The following is a 20,711-nucleotide window of genomic DNA, read 5'->3' as shown; positions in this document are numbered from 1 at the left end:
TTGTTTTTAATTTTTCAAAACACGCCACACGTTGTAAAATTCAGTAAATCCTAACTCTAATTTAGTTACAATGAAGCTAGTGGAGCCAAATACTGTGTTAAGGTAGAAATGACTATTTGACTGGGTGATGAAAGTATAATCATCCTGTAACAAAGTTACAGAATCTGCTGTGAGTTTGCATAGGAATGCTAATGACTCTAGCAGAGAATTCTGCATAATCATTATATGTACATTAGCTCAAGTGGTGATTTTGTTTAGTTGTATTTCCTGTTATATTCCAAAGGCTGCTTCTGAAGCTGTTTCATTATTATCCTCCATTGGTGGTCTTGCTTCCTTTGAAACCAGTTTTATGATTTCCTTAATTTGTTTCTAAATATTAGTCTACCACTTACTAACACAGAAATACCCAGGCTTATCCATTTGATGCTTTGGGGTAGAGAAATCATGCCAGTTGCTTTTGAATATGTTGTAATATTAAATATAAACAAATGAGCGCAGTCCTGGAAGTCCTCCCTCTCTGGAAGCTCTCTCTTGTACCTGAAGCAGTAGATTCCTTCTGTGGCCTCTGTGGCCTGGATGAAGTACGAACCCTGATTCTTATCTCCAGCCACGCCAAGTGCCATTGTGGACTGAGCAGCCTTTATGTCTGCCTGTATATATGTTCACCCCAAACAATCGGAGACTCACCACAAGCTAAGCAATGAGAACATTTTGACTTTGCCAACAGCGTGATAATGTCTGAATTTTCAGGATTAATGTCCGTGTTGGCAGAAATAAGACCAAAGAATGACTTGGGACATCCGTTCTGTGAAAATTTGAGGTCTGGAGATTGGATGATTGACTATGTCAGTGGCCGGCTTATTTCACGATCGGGAAATATTGCTGAAGTAAGTAGAATGGTATTCTAATCCAAGCAGTCAAGGGATCATTAATAATTATGTTACCGTGTTACAGATAGTATTCAAGTTTCCTTGAACTGTTTTCCTTTCTTGATCATCCTTCAGGTTTAAAGAGTAGTCACATGATTAGTGGGTTACTGGCTAGCAAAGTTGCATGTGTAGATTCAACTCTTAAAATGTACCTAGCCTGGAAACACGCCAAGTTAACTTCTAAATTATTTCTATAACAGGTTGGTAAATGGTTGCAGGCTATGTTCTTCTACCTGAAGCAGATCCCACGATACCTTATCCCCTGTTACTTTGATGCTATATTAATTGGTGCATACACCACTCTGCTGGATGTAGCATGGAAGCAGATGTCAAGGTATACCCAACATAACTTGAGTAAATGGGCATAATTGTGTGGAAACTATATAGAGAGAGTTATCTTGTACATGATTTTAAAAGACCAAAGCCTAAGGAACTATCATATCACAGACACCAAGCTGAGAAACTTTTTAGGTGGACAGTAATGTTAGCATCCTTTAGTCGGGAACATGCAATACCAAATGTAGACTTTGGGTGGGGTTTGTTTTTGTTTTGAGACAGGGTCTCATGTATTGAAAAATTGGAACACACTGTGTAGGCAAGGATGATCTTAGCTTCTGATCCTCCCGCCTCCACTCCCAAATGCTGGAATTATGGGTATGCATCCAGTTTATAAGGCACTGAGTGTCAAACTCAGGGCTTCATGCACACAAGATAAGCACCCTACACACAGACACACACACACCATGTAGACATTCACAGTAACACAGTTTCAAACATTGGTGGAGGAGCTTGGGTGTCTAGCTCAGTAGAGCATCATTTGCCTAGCAAGCATAAGGCCTTGGGTCCAGTCCCCAGCTGGAGGTGGGAGGTTAGGGGTGGCATTTAAATCTGGTCTACAAAGCCTGTAAAATACGATATGGAAAAAACAAAATTATTTTATATTACTTGTTTTATTCGTTAACTTGTTAAATGACATACATAAAAGTATTTTACCATTTTACACATTTCTGTAGAAAAATCACTTGGCAAAAGGACGTATAATACATTGCTGACAAGGTAGTGTTTCTGCAGATGATCTCTCAACTTGCCACTTGGTTGCAGCTTTGTCCGGAACGGCTCGACCTTCGTGAAACACCTTGCCCTGGGTTCCGTCCAGATGTGTGGAGTGGGGAAGTGCCCTTGTCTGCCCCTTCTGTCTCCCACGCTCCCGGATGTGCCCTACAGGCTAAACGAGATCACGAAGGAGAAGGAGCAGTGCTGTGTCTCCTTGGCTGCAGGTGAGGACGCTGGAGGCAGTAAGTGGTAAGAGCCCGTAGTGTCCAGCGAGGAAACCCCGTGGGAGACGATGGTCCCTATGCCACTGCTTAGTAAGCTGCTCACTCATGGTAATAATTCTTAATATTTAGTTGTAACTGTGTACTAGACACTCACATGTTCTTATTGTGGTTGGGTAATCCTTTCTTCTGCAGGTATCTGTTAAATTCCAGTTCTGGGCATTTTAAATATCTATAATTAAATTTTGCTTAATACAGTTTCCCGTTTTTCTTTCCTAATTTTTTGTAACATTACAGTTACCAAACACAAAACATGTTAAATGATTTTTTAATCACATGTCTTCATTGTTGTCAAGTACTGTTAGCCATATCTACTGGCACCATCTCCTGCAAGTAGGTTTAAAACATTCAAGTAGAGCCAGGCGGTGGTGGCGCACGCCTTTAACCCCAGCACTCGGGAAGCAGAGCCAGGCGGATCTCTGTGAGTTCGAGGCTAGCCTGGGCTGCAGAGTGAGTTCTAGGAAAGGCGCAAAGCTACACAGAGAAACCAACCCTGTCTTGAAAAACCAAAAAAAAAAAAAAAAATCCGGCAGTAAAACATGCCTGAAGGAAGGCTTTCCTTTGTAATGCACTTCCGGTGTGTTTTGAGAAAGCCTGGAGTAGTTGAGGCCACTAACATTGAGAACTTCCCGTTGCATCTTGGGGGTTGGTAAAGTGAAGTTCAGAGTTTACGGCTTTTCAAATTAAACTGAAGTATATAAATACAGCAAAGTGGTAATATCATCTGCGTGGTTCCCTCTGCTCGGATTTTCATCGGTTCAGGTCAGATGAAAGACTTTGTGGTGTCCAACAACATGACCTTTCCTTCCTTGACAGTGGTCATGAAAGTCATAAAACTGTCTTAGTGCTAAGGTGGAAAGCCGTTCCTAGTAAGTGCAAGGCCCTAAGAGTTCAGTTCCTCGGCATCGCACAAAACAGTTTTTAGTTAAAAGGAGGAATAAAATGAAGAGTCAGTTTAAATTCTCTAATTGTGTTTCAGACTTTCATCTGATTGATGGTTCTGGTAGCCATCGTTCCCCAAGTCCAAGCAGGTGCTGGATTTGGAACAGTGTGGGAAAAACACACCAATGGGGAAAACTCAGGTTTACAACCCAATTTTTTTCCTTTTATTTTATTTTACAATACCATTCATTCAGTTCTACATTTCAGCCACAGATTCCCTTGTTCTCCCCCCTTCTGCCCCCCTCCCCTTCCCCCCAGCCCACCCTCCCCATTCCCACCTCCTCCAGGGCAAATCCTCCCCCGAGGACTGAGATCAACCTGGTAGACTCAGTCCAGGCAGGTCCAGTCCCCTCCTCCCAGATTGAGCCAAGCGTCCCTGCATAAGCTCCAGGTTTCAAACAGCTAACTCATGCAATGAGCCCAGGACCTGGTACCACTGCCTAGATGCCTCCCAAACTGATCAAGCCAATCAACTGTCTCACCTATTCAGAGGGCCTGATCCAGTTGGGGGCCCCTCAGCCTTTGGTTCATAGTTCATGTTAAAACCCAATTTTTAAAAGCCTATTACATAAAATAATAACCTCAGCCTTTATGATTGTGCACTGCTACTACTAAATATCCCCAGAATATATGTATTTATTTATAAATCATGTAGTGATAAAATTTATAACATTTATATGTAGTCTGTTTAACAAATATAAATAAAGGTCCTAGTATTCTAATATTTTAAAGGAGTATTTTGCCTAATTCATACTAGAAAAAAAGTAAAATGATATCAGATTTGCCACTAAGTTTTGATGGAGTTCATTTTAAAATGATAATGCCTCCTTTTGTAATAGTATTACAGGAAAAATGTAATTAACTTTTATGATAATTGACATCATAGAAATCACCCCCAGAATACTTGGTCTATAAGTTGTATACTCATAGAAGACAAAAAAGTAACAAACATGTCTGCATATAAGTGCTAAAGGTTTCCCAGCTTTCACTTTTTATAGTTCTTGTTGGGACAGGGACCTACTGTGTAGCCTAGACTGTCCTCAAACTGGAGATACAGCTGCCTGCACCTCCTGAACTTTTGGATTAGAGGTTCGAACCATGATGCCCAGGTCACTTTTCATTTTTAACATCAATAGACTGCTGGTATTTTAAGGCATGCTAATTCAGACTCACTCTTGAGTCTGCACATGTTGCATGTAAGATGTTTAGTTACAACATGGGAAGTCTGTTGTACTTAGACTTGCTTCTTACACTGTAATCAGTGGCAAAATTTCAGCTCTCTGTCCATTAAATAATTCGTAGTGTGTTTGAGGGTATTTTGTACATCATTTTGGAGACAACGTAAAAAATGTGTCTAAAAGTGCCTTTAATTCTGTTTACTCTTACTCGGAATTTTCAAGTTAGTAATATGTTAGGTCTTTGATTCTATCATCAGAAATTGTTTATATAAAAGCATAAGACTTAAATTCTTTCTTACATATCTATATATATAGTTATATAGTATATATAATACATATATATAATTGACACGTGACTCTGCTGTCTTTTGCCAGGCTTGCCTCACTTCTCTTCCGGTCTTTTCCGATGCTGGGGGAGGGACACTTTCATCTCATTCCGAGGGATGCTGCTGCTTACAGGACGCTACGTAGAAGCCCGGTAAGAGGCTCTGCAGAGCTGCCAGGCCATTCTGCAGCTCCGTGTTCCCTCTCACCCATCTCCTGTCAACATTTGCAAAGTATGATTTCCTGAGGTGTTTTTATTTGGTGTGCATTTGTGTGGGGGAGCACAGGATGCCACGGTGCACATGTGGAGTAAGAAGACAGCTGGAGTCTTTCTCTCCTTCCACCACGTGGGTTCCAGAAACCCAGTTCAGCCTTAGGCTTGGGAGCAAACACCTTTACCCACTGAGCTATCTCACGGCTCTGGGTTCTAAAGTTTTAGTTTTCATATGATTGTTTGATAGGTTTAGAGACTTTCAAAGTGAAAACAACTTTGAAGTTACTAGGTTCCACGATAGGTCAGATCATCTTCAGTATTGGTGAATTTATCTAAAAAAAAATATTTTAGAACCATTTTCTACCTTCATAAAGAGTATTGTTAGCTGAGCATGGTGGTGCACACCTTTAATCCCAGTACTTGGGAGGCAGAGGCAGGTGGATCTGTGTGAGTTTGAGGCCAGCCTGGTCTACAGAGTGAGATCCAGGACATCCAGGGCTACACAGAGAAACCCTGTCTCAGAAAAACAAAAATCAAAACAAAAGGGGGGGGATAAGTATTAAACTGAGACATAATAAGGCCTAGCCTTCTCCAGTTACCTTTGCTAGTTAGAGCTCACATCCTAGATACAAGCTCTTCCTGAGTGCATCTTCATCTTACAGGCTAAGTTCTCATTTGTACTGAAATAATACCAAAGAAGATAAACTCTCATTTTTCAGCTATTAATGTGAGTTATAGTTGACTTTTGCTGTTGTTGTTTTGGGGTTTTATTTGTTTCTTTGTTTTAAAACAGGCTCTTACCATGTAGCCCTAAACAGCCTATAACTCAGTATGTAGGCCAGCTGTCCTGGGTTTCAGAGATCTTCCTACTCCTGCCTTCTGTGTACTGGGATGAATTACAGTTTTTAAGGCCAATTTCTGTTCATTTGTTTTCCCACATAATTACTTTGTTCCTGATATCTGCTATTTAAAGTAATGAAGTAATTAGAGGATTACTTCTATATGAAAATAACCAATTTCAAACAGAAGTTAGGGGCTGGAGAGATGGCCCAGTGGCCTACGGCACTCACTGCTCCTGAAGAGTTCAGTCCCAGCACCCACATGGCAGCACCCAACCATCTGTAACTCCAATTCCAGGGGATCCAGCACACTTCTCACTCTGTGGGCTCCATACACATGTGGTACACATATGTACACACAGGCAAACACCGATACACAGATAACAAAATAAACACATCTTTTTTAAAAATAGAAGTTAAAGCTATGGCAGTCCTTGTAAATTCCCAACTGGGAACCTGACTCCAAAGATGAAAAACTTGTTAAAGAAAGGGAAAGTTCCCCAGATTACCAGAGAGAAAAGCTAGGCTGGGAGCTGGGGCATCTCTCAGAACCCTAAAAAAGTGACCTTTGTCTTTTCCTTCAGTTTTATAAGTGTTTTCATAGCAAATGATCCATTTGTCTCTGTTGTTGTAGGAATATTATTTTAGCATTTGCTGGTACCCTGAGGCACGGTCTTATTCCTAACCTCCTGGGTGAGGGAACCTATGCCAGGTACAACTGTCGGGATGCCGTGTGGTGGTGGCTGCAGTGTATTCAGGACTATTGTAATATGGTTCCAAACGGTCTAGACATCCTCAGATGCCCAGTTTCCAGAATGTATCCAACGGATGATTCTGCACCTTTGCCTGCCGGGACAATGGTAAAGATCACTTCTTAATACAGTCTTTAATGAAATGTAACTTTATTTTTTAATGTAAAATATTAAGAATCCAAGCCATAAGAATGCAAATATCAAGAAGAATTCAGTATCGGTCTTTATTTAGTGTTGACACTGTGAGAAGTCACCAAGGTAAGACTTTCTCCTTGGTTAAACACACACAGCGTGGGAGCCCGGAAACGCTGCTTTTCCCAGCCCCGCCACATTCCTTACTTCCTCCTCTGGGAAAGTATATCACCAGTGATCTGTCTATTGCTAGAGTTGAGGGACTTAGGGAGAAATAAGAGTGTAATCCATTTCTAACAGAGGAAGCATTCTTGCTGTCTCCAACAGGATCAACCATTGTTTGAAGTCATACAGGAAGCTATGCAGAGGCACATGCAGGGCATTCAGTTCCGAGAGAGGAATGCTGGTCCACAGATAGACCGGAACATGAAAGATGAGGGTACGTAATCAAAGCCATGCTTAAGACTTCTGGTGCCGTCCAGTGAAACCTGGCAGTTGCTTTACAAATGGTTGTGTGCAAAACCTGAAACTTTGCCTAAGAAAGGCAGACACTGTTCCTGATCTCTCCAGACTGTGTTGCCAAAGAAAAGATAAAAGTTTGCATCTTTTGTCAGTGTGTGTGTGTGTGTGTGTGTGTGTGTGTGTGTGTGTGTGTGTGTGTGAGAGAGAGAGAGAGAGAGAGAGAGAGAGAGAGAGAGAGAGAGAGAGAGAGAGAGAGAGAGAGAGAGATTTACCTGCAAGTATCTATGTGTACCACTTACATGCCTGGTGCCTCCAGAGGTCAGAAGAGAGCCTCAGAGCCCCTGGAACTAGAGAAAGGGATGGTTTTGAACCACTGGGAATGGAGTCTGGGTCCTCCACAAGAGCGACAGGTGTTCTTAACTGCTGAACCATCTCTCTAGTCCCTGGTGTTACAATTTATAATCACGTTAGGATTACTTTTTCTGCTAGTTATGGTGGCACATGCCTGTAATCCAGCACTCAGGAGGTTGAGACATGACTGTCATGAGTTCAAGGCTATCCTGGGCTACATAGTGAAACCTTGTCTCAAAAACATAAACAGGAAGCTCAGTATGGTGAGGAATGTCTCTAATTCCAGCTCAGAAGACAGAGCTACAGAGTGATTTCCAGATCAGCCTGGGCTGTACAGAGAAACGTTGTCACAAAACCAAATAAATAAATAAACAAACAGACATAAGAAGGAAGAGAAAAATGATAATCCCGTGAATTGAGTGTTATGCATCAGGTATTATGATGATGTCTTTACCAATGTCAGTCCTTGACTCCTAAAGACATTAAGAGTAAATTACTCTGGGCTTGAGGGAGGGCTCAGCAGTTGAAATGCATGGAGAACAAGCGAGAGACTTGAGTTCAGACCTCCAGAACCTGTGTGAATGCCGGTGAGCCTGAGGGTAATGTAGCCTCCGAAGGCAGAAGCATGGCGTCTCCATGGTCTGCTTGAGAGACCCTGACTGTACAAAGGTAGAAGGGGGAGGAGCAAGGAGGATTTGACATCAACTATACACACTTGGGCCTACACACACTTGCACACGTGTGTGTGTTCCCCAGCACACACATGGGAACACATGCATGCACTCTTCACATACAAACACTAGAAAGAATTTGTTTTTAACTAAAAGAATACGTTACATTACCCCCATTTTTATGAAATAAGAGGACTGGAAAGTTGGCTTTCCAGAGCTGCTGGGGGGCAGAGGAAGGATGGCAGCCATGTTTGCCTCTGTGTAGACCGGGCTGGCCCCAGCACCTCTGCAGTGCTCTGTTTGTACGTCAGGTTAAAGTAGTTACGGCTCCTAACTCACTTAGCCTAAGGCCAGCCAGCACCAGGCTGATGATCTCATTTCCCCTCACTCCTACTCACTTTGGGAATGGTTTTGATGACTTTGGTGTATATTTACTTTAGTCTTATAAATATGATTTACGTGAGTTTTTAATTATAATTTAAAAAGAATTACAGATCCATAAAAAGTTGTAAAAGTGATACATAGGATACAGCAAACCCTTCCCCCAGTTAGGGTGTCTTAATGTAACTGAAGAAAAATCTCAGAATCAAGAAGTGCAGTATGATGCTGCGGGCTAGACTGTAGACCCCACTCATTTTCCACCTCTTCTCACATTAACTCCTGGGGTGTGGATTCCTGAACCCACCACCATATAAAGATGTAGACCTAGTCCATCACCACACACATTTTTCTGCATCCCACATACCCATTCCAGCTCCACCCATGTCTCTACTAATCTCTGCCACCCTACACTATCATTATTTTTAACATATTTATAAACTCATTGTTTGTTTGTTTCGAGACTGATCTCTCTATGTAGCTCTTGGTGTCCTGGGACTCACATGTAGACCAGGCTAGTCTTGAACTCACAGTGATTGTCTGCCTCAACCTCCTGAGTGCTGGGATTAAAAGTCTGGGCCATATACCTGGCTTTGAAAATATTATATAAATTGAATATTCAGTGTGTAACTTTTGACTCACCAAGACAGGATCTTGCTATGGTGCCTTAGCTAGCCTAGAACTTGCTATGTAGACCAGGCTAGCCTCAAACTCATGGTGATTTATTATGTATAGTAGTAATACACAAATGTTTACCTAAGTTAATTGTTAAGAATCACAGATATATTCTTATCCTTCACTAAGAGAAGTTAGTGAAAGTAGGTTTAGGATCTAAAGAACGTTTTTATGGTATCTCCACGACGTTTTAGGGTTTTGTTGTTGTTGTTGCGAAACATGTCAACTTTAAGTAAGCAAAATAATTTTTTTCCTTTGAATCTGGCATGGAAATGAAATATATTAATATTTTACTCTATTTTCTTTTTTGTTTTGTTGTTGTTTGGTTTAGTTTTGAGTTTTGCTTCTTTGTTTGACTGATTGTTTCTTTTTGGGACAGAGTTTCATTATGTAGCCCTGGCTGTCCTGAAGCTCACTGTGTAGACCCGGCTGGCCTCAAATTCACAGAGATCTACCTGCCTCTGCCTCCCCAGTGCTGAGATTAAAGGCCCAGCTTTAAAAAGATTTTTTATGTGTAACCTTTTGTACCTTCTTTACTAAACTGTTTTGTCTTAGGAACTCATTAGTTTGTTCCACATGCATCCAGTTTGTTAATTTAAAGGACAGAGCATTTCCTAGTGCACACACGTTAAGCCATTCCTCTACTAAGTGGTGACCTATGATTTTGCTAATGTAAGCAGTACTTCAGAATGAACATCATGATATGCAGTTCCGTGTACACACGTGTTTTTTGAAAGAGAAGTGAAATGTGTGTGTATTTACTATCATAAAACGTAATGATTTTTAGTTCTTTGTTGTTGTTTTAAAGGGAGTCTCACTATGTAGGCTTACCTAGCTTCAAGCTCACTGGATCAGCCAGCTTCAAACTCAGGGGTGACCCTCCTGTGTCGACTTCCATCCACCTGTGCAGGTCTCCTCTATTGGAGCTGGGATCTGGGGACCTGAAAGAATGGAGCGGACTACAGGCTAATGCTGTAGACAACCTTATTTCCATTTCTGTGTGCTTTTATACACAAATGTAACAAAGCAATGATCCAAGGAAGGTTGTTTGAGTTCAAAATAACCTGTAAATAAATGTCAGTAAGCTCACACTAAATATGAACAGAGCAGCCCTTTCCCAGAGCTTTCTCAGGACAGACCATACTAGAGACTACATCTGGGAAAGCACAAGAGCAAGGCCAAGGCCGTATCCAGATTCAGATATGCTGACCAGATTGGGTTCCCGAGCTATGTTCTGACATCCAAAAGGAATAAACATATCATATAAATTGAATGTAAATGTTTGTCACAGGAAGCATGAAATCACATGCAAGAACACCAGGGATCAAGGTAAAAGGCCCCGCCTTTCTCCTGGAGCCTCTCTCGCAGTCCCCAAGGCGCTGTCACCACCTGCCATTCCTCTGACCCTGTTCTGACACACCTGTCTCCGCCTCCTGAGTGCTCGGATCACAAACCTGGGCTGCCACGACTGTTTTATAAGTGGCTTGTTTTGCCTTTTTAGGTTTCAATATAACTGCAGGGGTTGATGAAGAAACGGGATTTGTCTATGGAGGAAATCGCTTCAACTGTGGCACATGGATGGATAAAATGGGAGAAAGTGACCGAGCTAGAAACAGAGGAATCCCAGCCACCCCAAGGTAGAGTTCATTTAACGACGCTTCTGCAGTGATGCTCTTGTCATGCACCAGCTCCTTCTCCAAACATACTTACTCATGGAGTCTTTTGTTCTGCTAACCGTGGTCTGCATGGTAAATAGTCCACTCAGCCCTTCCTTTCCCCTGATACAGATTAACAGCCCTCTTGGTCTAAGTCATCAAGGAAAGTGATCTGTTCTCATCCAGGAGACCTCAGGGGGTTTGTACCTCTACAAGAATCTCAAACATTTTATAATTCATTATCCCAGTGGTTAAGACATTTTCTTTAAAATTAAAAAACAATTGTTACAATTATCTGTGGAGTGTGTGGGGTGGGGTTGTGTACATGCCACAGCACATGAGGAGGTCAGAGGACAGCTTGGAGGAGGAGTCAGTTCTCTCACTCCACCATGTAGGTCTCAGGTCATCAGACTTGGCAGCCAGGGCCTTTACCTGCTAACCCATCTCTCCATCCCTGGTTAAGACATTTCTTAATCTGAACTTTGTACAATGTAAAGATTCTATTACTCCTACCTATCTTTACAAGTATGGAAAACATCTAGTTGAAATTGATCTTTTTAAAATGTCTTTTAGCTGGGCGGTGGTGGTGCACACCTTTAATCCTAGCACTCGGGAGACGGGCAGGAGGATGGATCTCTGTGAGTTCGAGGCCAGCCTGGTCTCCAGAATAAGTTCCAGGACAGCTAAGGTGGCTACAAAAAGAAATCCTGCCTCAGAAAAGAAAGTTTATTTTCGGAACCTTTTATCACTAACTTAGTTATTTAAGAGGTTTTTATTTATAGTTTCAGAAGTTGTGAACATATATCAGAAGTTCTAGATACTGAGTGAAGCTCAGAAACTATTTTCTACTTGAAGCCAGAAGAGAGCATCAGATTCTCTTGAACTGGAATTACAGGCACTTGTGAGCTGCCCACTGGGTGCTGAGAACTGAACCACGGTTGTTTGAAGGAGCAGTGTTTGCTCATAATAGATGAGCCATCTCTCCAGCCCAGAAGCTATCTTCATATTAAAGATTTTTATCTTCAAACAGATCAGCCCGACTAAATAAAAACCCTGTCTCTAAATAAATACATACATACATTTTATTTATATATATATATATATATATATATATATATATATATATATATATATATATATATATATATATGTTAGGAGGGGATGGAGAGATGCTAAGCTCTGAAGACAGCTTGCTGCTGTTTTCCCAGCACTCATGACAAGAGGCTCACAACCAAATGTAACACCAGGTCCAGGAGATCCAACACTCGTGCACTCTGGGGGCACCCACACATGTATCACATACCCATAGAGATACACATAGACACAAAATAAAAATATAAATGTCTTTTTTAAAATGTTAGGAACATAAGCAGTACTATAATAGTAAGGGAAGAGATTTCTTATGTGATATAATACATGTTACTTATACAGTGAAGATGTGGGGACAGATGGTTGCTTGTATGATGCACTGGTTATAATATTCACCAACATTTATGGTGGTGGTGGTTTGGTTTGGTTTGGTTTGGTTTGGTTTGGTTTGGTTTGGTTTGGTTTGGTTTGGTTTGGTTTGGTTTGGTTTGGTTTGGTTTGGTTTGATTTGGTTCTGTGTTGCCCCCAGAGACTTCCTTACTGCTAGACAAACATTCTACCACTAAGCTACATCCCCACCCAAAATTACTTACTGAATGCCCCTTTAAATAATGGTTAAATAATTTCAACATAGAGAATAAGTCTTTTTCATTTTAGAGACGGGTCTGCTGTGGAAATCGTGGGCATGTGTAAATCTGCTGTTCGTTGGTTGCTGGAATTGTCCAGGAGAAACATTTTCCCTTATAGTGAAGTCAAAGTGAGAAGACATGGTAAGCTGTTCTGTTTTACAGGGAACTATGCAAGGTATTGACCTTTGTTTCCATCATTGGATCGAAGATGCAGAATTTTAAGAAGAAAGAAAAGTCATTAATTTACCAATGTGGAAATTATAACAAAGCTGGTCACTAGAGCCCCACTGACCTGGAAGAGGAAGGCAGAGGGGTGCTTGTATAACCGAGCTGGTCACTAGAGCCCCGCTGACCTGGGAGGAAGGTGGCAGGGTGCTTGTATAACCAAGCTGGTCACTAGAGCCCCACTGACCTGGGAGGAAGGTGGCAGGGTGCTTGCCCTATTGCACTTTACTTTTCCTCACTCTGTGAGCAAGTTACATCCTGTGAACGGTCTGGAAATCTTTACATCTCTTTCTGGAACAATTTCTATCCAATAGAAATAATGTCTGAGCTACCCATACAACATTAAACTTTGTAAAAAGTAAAAAGAAGTAGGTAAAGTTAATTGTATTTTTGATTCAATATATGTGAAGTGTTGTTCCATATGTCATGAATATGAAGTTATTCCTAAGAGAGATGCCCGGTCTTTGAATTTATAGAATACCTCCCTCCAGAGTAGCCACATACATGATTTGTTTCATAAGTAAGCTAACTATGAGTTTTGGCAATAGCAGATATTTGAGATGAACTGAATGTCTACAACTGCCATGTCTTACTGCTTTTCAGGAAAAATTGTAACAGTCTCATATGATGAGTGGAACAGAAAAATACAGAACAGCTTTGAAAAGCTGTTTCATGTTTCTGAAGACCCTTCAGACCCTAACGAGAAGCATCCGAATCTGGTTCACAAACGTGGCATCTACAAGGACAGCTATGGAGCATCAAGTCCTTGGTGTGACTATCAGCTCAGGCCTAATTTTACCATAGCAATGGTCGTGGTAGGTGATGTATTACTCTCAAACTTCAGAAACATCATGACACCTTTACTAAGGGACTGTTTTCTCTTCCGTTAAGCTCCACTTCACCGGGAAAAGTTACTGCTTTCTGGATAATTTTATATAGTTTCAGGAATTAGTTATGCATATCTCCTCTGATCGGTAACATTTAGTGTCGAAAACAGAAAACAGTGGCTGATGAGAAACAAAACACTTCCCAGTGTTTCTGCATACCACAGTACTTGTCCTGTGGCACACCAGGGCTGAGTGGGTTGGGCTGCTTGGGCCAGATCAGCAGCTTCAGGTAGCCTCAGCCCTCACCCTTTCCTCCTAAAAGCTGTGGGCATCTGTACTGCAGCAGCTGGTGCCCCAAGCAGCTTCCCAGTGCACCAGCGGGAAGGCTCGGCACGGGCCGCGCATACTCACATTCTGTCTCCTTTGCGTTGTCCTCTAATTAGTTCTATTGGGGGTAAGAATGTTTTCTATTATTTTATTTATTTACTTGGTATTATATAGTATTACTTATAAATTATTATAAAAAATTATTTAACTATTTTACTATTTGGGGGGGGTGTTTTACCTGCAGTAAATCTGTGCACCATGTATATGCAATACCCCCCGAGGCCAGAAGAGGGCATCAGATCCCCTGAGCCTGGAGTTACAGACAGTTGTGAGTCACCATGTGGATGCTGGGAATCAAACATGTGTCCTCCGGAAGGGCAGCCAGTGCTCTTAACCACTGCACCATCTCTCCAGCCACCTAGCTAAGAATTCTTGATTCTCTTTTGTTGTTAAATCTCAGTCTGAAAATAAAGCCTTAAGGGCAGTGGACTAGGAAAGCTTTGTGTTTATCCCTGCCTCCCTAGCTGTTTGACTGTCAAAAGATGACTAAGTGGAATATTACTGATTATAGTGGTATGACACTGTAAACTTGCGCAGAGGGGGCTTTGGTTTGGTTCATTTTTCCTTCATTTCACTATTAAAGTGATGCAGATTTTTTTCCCCTTCCACGTATCACAAGGAAGTACTTACTCTGTTGGAGTACAAGTTCTTCTGAATTCATTATGGCCAAGAAGAGAAGGGGAGAGGTTCAAGTACTTGTGTTTTGTTTTTGTTTTTGTTTTTAGAGACAGGGTTTCTCTGTGGAACAGCCCTGGCTGTCCTGGAGACCAGGCTGGCCTTGAACTCACAGAGATTTGCCTGCCTCTGCCTCGCAAGTGCTGGGATTAAAGGTGAGTGCCACCATTGCCCGACAGTCAAGGACTCTTAAAGGGGGCTTCTGCAAATAGAGTGATGGGTTGAGGTGACCTCTGCCTTTATGGTAGCTATGGTTACTTTTGGGATCTGGTACTCCTTCTTGCAGTGCCCCGAGGGAATGGTCACTCTGTGAGCTTTCCCAGCTTCTCAGGCTGAGAAAGGTGATTCGGATTCAGCCTTGGAGGATTAGATTTCTCTGGTATCCATTCTCAAATTCTGACCCACACCAATTCTTAAATTTTTTCTTTCTTTTCTTAAGTTTATAGTTAACTTATATAGGTAAGAACTACCTTTCTGTGATATTAAAATGCTTGTTTTGTTTGTTTTACCTTTATCAGGCCCCTGAGCTCTTTACTGCTGAAAAAGCTTGGAAGGCTTTGGAAATTGCAGAAAAAAAATTGCTTGGTCCCCTTGGCATGAAAACTTTAGATCCAGAGTAAGTTGGAATATAGGTATTAAGAAGGCTGTTAATATTGTGTTTAACCCACATAGATTAATGTTAACCATTCTGTACTTATTTACAAATAACTTCTCAAAAAACACACTCAAACTTTTGAAAACATCTGCCCCTTTGTTGTGTGTATTAAACATGCCTCTGGTTTCTGCTATATTCACTAATTAACGTACAAAGTTTAAATGTATAAAAGTAATATCATGAATAGTTTTTCTTTTCTGACTGTAAAAGTAATACATGATTGTTGTAGATGTTAGAAAGTAACAATTTAATTAAATCTCAATATGCATAACTCATCTGTTGGCAGTGTTGGTAACACTGTTCAGTGTATAACTATGTTACAAATTCTATATATTATAGCAGTATGTATATTTGATTGTTATTTATAATCTGACAGTATGCTAATTTTAGTTTTAAATAAAATAGACCCTTGCATGGACTAAGGATGTAGCTAAGTGGTGGGATGTTTGCCTAGCACAGATAAGACCCTAGGTTTGATCAATAGGTAGCACAAGATAAATGACTTACATGAATAAATAAATGGCAGGTTGGGCGGTGGTGGTGCACGCCTTTAATCCCAGCACTTAGGAGGCAGAGGCAGGCAGATCTCTGTGAGTTCGAAGCCAGCCTGGTCTACAAAGCGAGTTCCAGGAAAGGTGCAAAGCTACACAGAGAAATCCTGTCTCAAAAAAAAACAATATAGATAGATAGATAGATAGATAGATAGATAGATAGATAGATAGATAGATAGATAGATATAGATAGATAAGGGAAGAAAGAAAGAAAAAGAAAGAAAGAAATGGCTTTCTGCTCTATAATCAGTGAAACCTTATCTTTAATGTTTTACTGACTCAAATAACTGTATGGACATTTTAAATGTTACACACGTCTGCCTGCCTCTGCCTCCCAAGTGCTGGGATTAAAGGTGTGCACCACCACTGCCCAGTGTTATACACATATTAAAAGCCTAGTGAAATGGTTAAACTATAGATTAGCTCCTTGAAGACAAGAGGCCTCAATATTTTTTATTATTTTTTAAATTAGCATACAAATTAATAGGTGTGATTATGTTATTTTTCCAACATATGAATCCTCCTCTCCCATTTCCCTGACCACCTGTTGGTCTTTTTCTTTCCTTCCTTCCATTTTTCCTTTTTCATACTCCTTCCTCTAGTATCATAACCAACAACTGTATATAAATTAACATCTGGGCTCTACATATGAAGGAAAACATAAGGACACTTGACTCTTTGGTTAACCTTTTCTGAACACATTATTAAAGCTCTCTGGACTCGGTATATACTGATTTCATGTTCAGTAAGCTGAGCAAGCTCGCTCCATAGATGGAGAGGGAAGATGATGATTGTCCTTGCCTTTGCCTTTGCTGTTGAAATTCGGATGCCTCCTCTGATGCCTGGCCTTTGCTGACCTCAGACTCCAATCATTTTGCAGTGATCTGGTTTACTGTGGAGTTTATGATAATGACCTAGACAATGACAACTACAATCTCGCTAAAGGTTTCAATTACCACCAAGGACCTGTAAGAACCTCTTTTTTCTTTTCAGTTTTCAATTGAAGTTGGTTTTGAAATAAATTTAGATACTCATAATTCTCCCCCCCCCTTTTTTTTACATCATATTTTAGGAGTGGCTGTGGCCTATTGGGTATTTTCTTCGTGCAAAGTTGTATTTTTCCAAATTGATGGGCCCAGAAACTGCTGTGAAGACTGTATTTTTGGTTAAAAATGTCCTTTCCAGACATTATGTTCATCTTGAGAGGTAAGTTATTGCATGACTAATGTCCAGTCAGCGTGTTAGATAACCTGTAAACAGCTTTCCTCAGAACTCCTTTCTCAGGCTGTGTGCATCTGCACTTTAACTCAACTGCGTAGTTTTTACCTCCCTTAAGTATTTTGGTTTTAATCTGAGGAGCTTGTATTTTATGATCTGTACTTGTGGGATAGTCTTTAATTGTCAAGGTAACTGATAATTTGGATATGATTAAGATACATAAAAATACTTGAAGTATTCAGGTTGGGCTTTTTGAGGTGATTCATCAATAATTTTCATTATCCTTAAAATATCAGTTGGTCTCTTGACTGTTATTTCATATGTTTTTTGTTGTTGTTGTTTTTGGTTTTTCGAGACAGGGTTTCTCTGTGTAGTTTGGTGCCTGTCCTGGATCTCACTCTGTAGCCCACCTGGTTCTGCCTCCTGAGTGCTGGGATTAAAGGCGTGTGCCACCACCACCCGGCTTCAAATGATATTTCTTATATATACTCTCTGTCCTGATGATTGGTAAATTAAGCAGAGTCAGTGCTGTGTATTTTTCTAAGATGGTGCAAACTCAGCCAAAGTCTGCCTTAATCCTCTATATCTAGATCATGCCTAAGTGTGTCTACTTCTGATTGCTTAGACTAAATATGTAAGCGGCCACACTGCCTCTGCTTCCTTACAGAGCATCAGTTAGTTGCACTAACAGTCTGTGTGGTGCTGCTGAGATCACTAGTTAGGTGACTTCTATACATCCCTCTTCTCTCTTCAAATGTAGCAGTAGTTACAGCACTTATCTCATGGGATTGCTGTCAGTATTTAGATACTGTACAAAATGTACTAAGTATTTGAGAATAAATATGTCTTCATTGGCTTGCTGTCCTGTAGAATAAGGAACTAATTGGCATTTTCCTAATTATAACTCTCGGGGTCTCTCTATTATTCATTTAGTTATCTAGTTCTATCTAGTTTACACATAATACACTGACATATTTACCATTTGAGTCATAAACTTATTCTGAAAGACTGAAATTATTGCCAGCCTGGGGACATCTGCCTGTAAATTCAGCACATGAGAAAACAAAACAGGAAGATCATGAGTTCAGAGCCACATGAGACCCTACCTCAAAACGCAAAAAAGGCTAAAACTATGCCTGAGAGGCTATCTATATCTGCATTTATATATTTTCTGGAATGATAGCTTTTTTTTCTAAGTTTAATCATGAAGCTGGGCCTAGTGAAACACACCTGTGGTTCCAGTACTTGGAAGGCAGAGACAGGAGGATTACTGCAATTTCAAGTCCAGCCTCAGCTACATAACAAGTTCTAAGCCAGCGAGGTTCACACAAGACCCTAGCTCAAAAAAACAAAAACATAATAATAATAAGATGAAAGATTCATTTGTATTTGCTAGTATTAAATCACAAAATAGAGTATATCCAAAGATGATTTACATATAAATTCTTGGTATATATACCTTTAGAATGTTGTTTATTTTGTAACAAATAACTCTGAATGATGCTTCCATAGTAAAAGGCAAAAATCATCAGGACTTGCATACTTGCTCATATGCATTAAATTATGCCTCATAAAATGCTTTTCTTTCTTTTTTCCAGATCCCCATGGAAAGGACTTCCAGAACTCACCAATGAGAATGGCCAGTACTGTCCTTTCAGCTGTGAGACGCAAGCATGGTCTATGGCCACTGCTCTTGAGACCATCTATGATTTATAGTTGGCTCATAGATATGTCGGAAGTGTGTGAACACTTGCTATGAATGCAAGCTCATATAAAATAGAAGCTCAACTCATTTTAAAAATCTCACTCATAGCCAGGAGCTGGTGGCGCACGTCTTTAGTCCCAACATTTGGGAGGTAGAGGCAAGTGGATCTCTGTGAGTTCGAGGCTATCCTGTTCTACAGAGTGAGTTCCAGGACAGCCAGGGCTACACAGAGAAACCCTGTCTCAAGAAAACCAAAAATCAAAACAAACAAACAAAAAATTAGTGACTTTTATTTTTCCTCTTAAAGACGGTCGTGTGTGCCAGCACACCCAGTGTGTGCGGTACTGGGAACGACACCCAGGGCCTTATGCTGTTAGGCAAGCGCTCTACCAGCTGAGCTGCATCCCCTGCCTATTCTTGTTACATTGTTTTGATTTGAATCAGAGAAAAACGGTCATTTTCTATAGAAGGTTACTGCTGTTGTGTTCAGAAAGAGTTCTTCAAATCGGAGTGAAGGAAGAAATTGTGCGTCATCTTCAGTTTGTACGAGTGGGGAGTGGACAAACGGAGAAGTGCTCTTAGGTCCTGCTGTGTATCAGCGCTCTCCATAGACCGTGTTTCACTAGTGGCTGCCGTTTGGTACAGCATTCTCAATGCCGTGAATAATGCAGTCAGTGCATATTAGTGATGCTTTATGAATGTAGACAGATGGAAGTAATCTCCTGCAGTATATGTTCATAAATGGAGCACAGAGCTTCAAAATGTGCTTTATTTTTCACTGGTAAGTTATGTTTTCAATAGAATGAATGCCAACTATAGTTAACATAGCATATTTGCATTAAAGATTAATTGGATATATGAAACAGAGCATTAGGACATAAAACAATGCTGTAAAATTAGTCATGACTCATTCCAATTTCCCATTATGAGATAGTGTACATTTTCAAAATGGAAATTACTGGGCATATTTATGACAATTTTACAGGGGAAAGAATGCCTAGAGATGAAGCTTGGTGGCAGAGTACGAGCCTAGCATGTGTTAGAGCCCGGAATTCTATCCCCAAAGCCATCAAGAGAGAAGGGAGGGAAGTATGAAGGGGAAGGAAGAGAGAGGAAGGATTTCAAATATAGCCATATTAGCTTATCTACAGTAGGGTCACGACCCACCTCAGAAAATGCTTCAGCGGGTACAGTGCTCCTCTTGAGGATTATTAATGAAAGAACAGTGCTGTGTGTTGCATGGTCTATGGAAGTCTCAGAAGGTGTCTTTGACATTATCCCAGCCACAGGAATTAAAGTGATGCTTTTAGACTGTAAAAGGGTAATTGCCATTTGACTGAAGAGCACTTAGGTAGGACACTTCGTTCCTGCGGGATGCTGCAGAAAGGGTTGTTTCTATTTTACATTTCACAAATGGTCTGTGCCTTGGGTTTTCACTGATCCAAATCAATCTTACGTACTAAATGAAAATAAACTTACCCGTTTAACCAGTATACTGTGACATCTTAGTGAGTTTTCAGAGATGACTGAGGAGACATGAAGCCTGTCATTTTGATGCGTGTTGTCGCCTGTGGTAATATTACTACTGTGTCTTCAGCTGCTCTGTCTAGTGAGCAGATGTTTATATGTCTGTGTGTCAAAATAAAAGTCTTTTCTAAAGGACTCGCTTTGCTGTCCTCCATCATTTACCAGTTACTTTTCCCTGTGGTCAGTGAGTGATGGATAACCTGAGATGGGATGCACGGGGATATTCAGGACGTGAGAGGAGCAAGAAAGGCGGGAGTGTTGGAGTGTTTGGAGATGTATTAAAGTTGTCGTGTCAAGATTAGGAGTGAAGTAAGCTTTTGATGTGTCCCCAAGTCTGTTAGCAGCTGTACTCCTTTGGTAGATCTTAAATACGGTGAATTTTATCCA

At 40.7% G+C, this 20,711-nt stretch overlaps 1 protein-coding gene across 3 annotated transcripts in view; it reads left to right on the top strand.

Annotated features, from left to right (window-relative positions):
• Agl (amylo-alpha-1,6-glucosidase and 4-alpha-glucanotransferase) overlaps positions 1-20,459 on the top strand; it is a 66,518-nt gene extending 46,059 nt beyond the window's left edge. For all 3 annotated transcript variants that reach the window (XM_006977832.4, XM_006977831.4, XM_042279803.2), the window contains 13 exons: positions 751-887; positions 1,130-1,263; positions 2,031-2,206; positions 4,759-4,861; positions 6,395-6,620; positions 6,972-7,083; positions 10,683-10,818; positions 12,583-12,695; positions 13,383-13,594; positions 15,187-15,284; positions 16,755-16,842; positions 16,947-17,080; positions 18,691-20,459. In XM_006977832.4, the coding sequence (XP_006977894.1) occupies positions 751-887; positions 1,130-1,263; positions 2,031-2,206; positions 4,759-4,861; positions 6,395-6,620; positions 6,972-7,083; positions 10,683-10,818; positions 12,583-12,695; positions 13,383-13,594; positions 15,187-15,284; positions 16,755-16,842; positions 16,947-17,080; positions 18,691-18,808 (1,787 nt within the window). In that variant the 3' untranslated portion in view covers positions 18,809-20,459. The remainder of the gene's footprint in view (positions 1-750; positions 888-1,129; positions 1,264-2,030; positions 2,207-4,758; positions 4,862-6,394; positions 6,621-6,971; positions 7,084-10,682; positions 10,819-12,582; positions 12,696-13,382; positions 13,595-15,186; positions 15,285-16,754; positions 16,843-16,946; positions 17,081-18,690) is intronic.
• The last annotated feature ends 252 nt before the right edge of the window (positions 20,460-20,711 follow it).

The sequence above is a fragment of the Peromyscus maniculatus genome, chromosome 6 (assembly GCF_049852395.1).
Source record: "Peromyscus maniculatus bairdii isolate BWxNUB_F1_BW_parent chromosome 6, HU_Pman_BW_mat_3.1, whole genome shotgun sequence".
Classification (NCBI taxonomy): domain Eukaryota; kingdom Metazoa; phylum Chordata; class Mammalia; order Rodentia; family Cricetidae; genus Peromyscus; species Peromyscus maniculatus.
The sequence above is the reverse complement of the archived record's forward strand: the minus strand, read 5'-3'. Positions and strand labels throughout refer to the sequence as shown.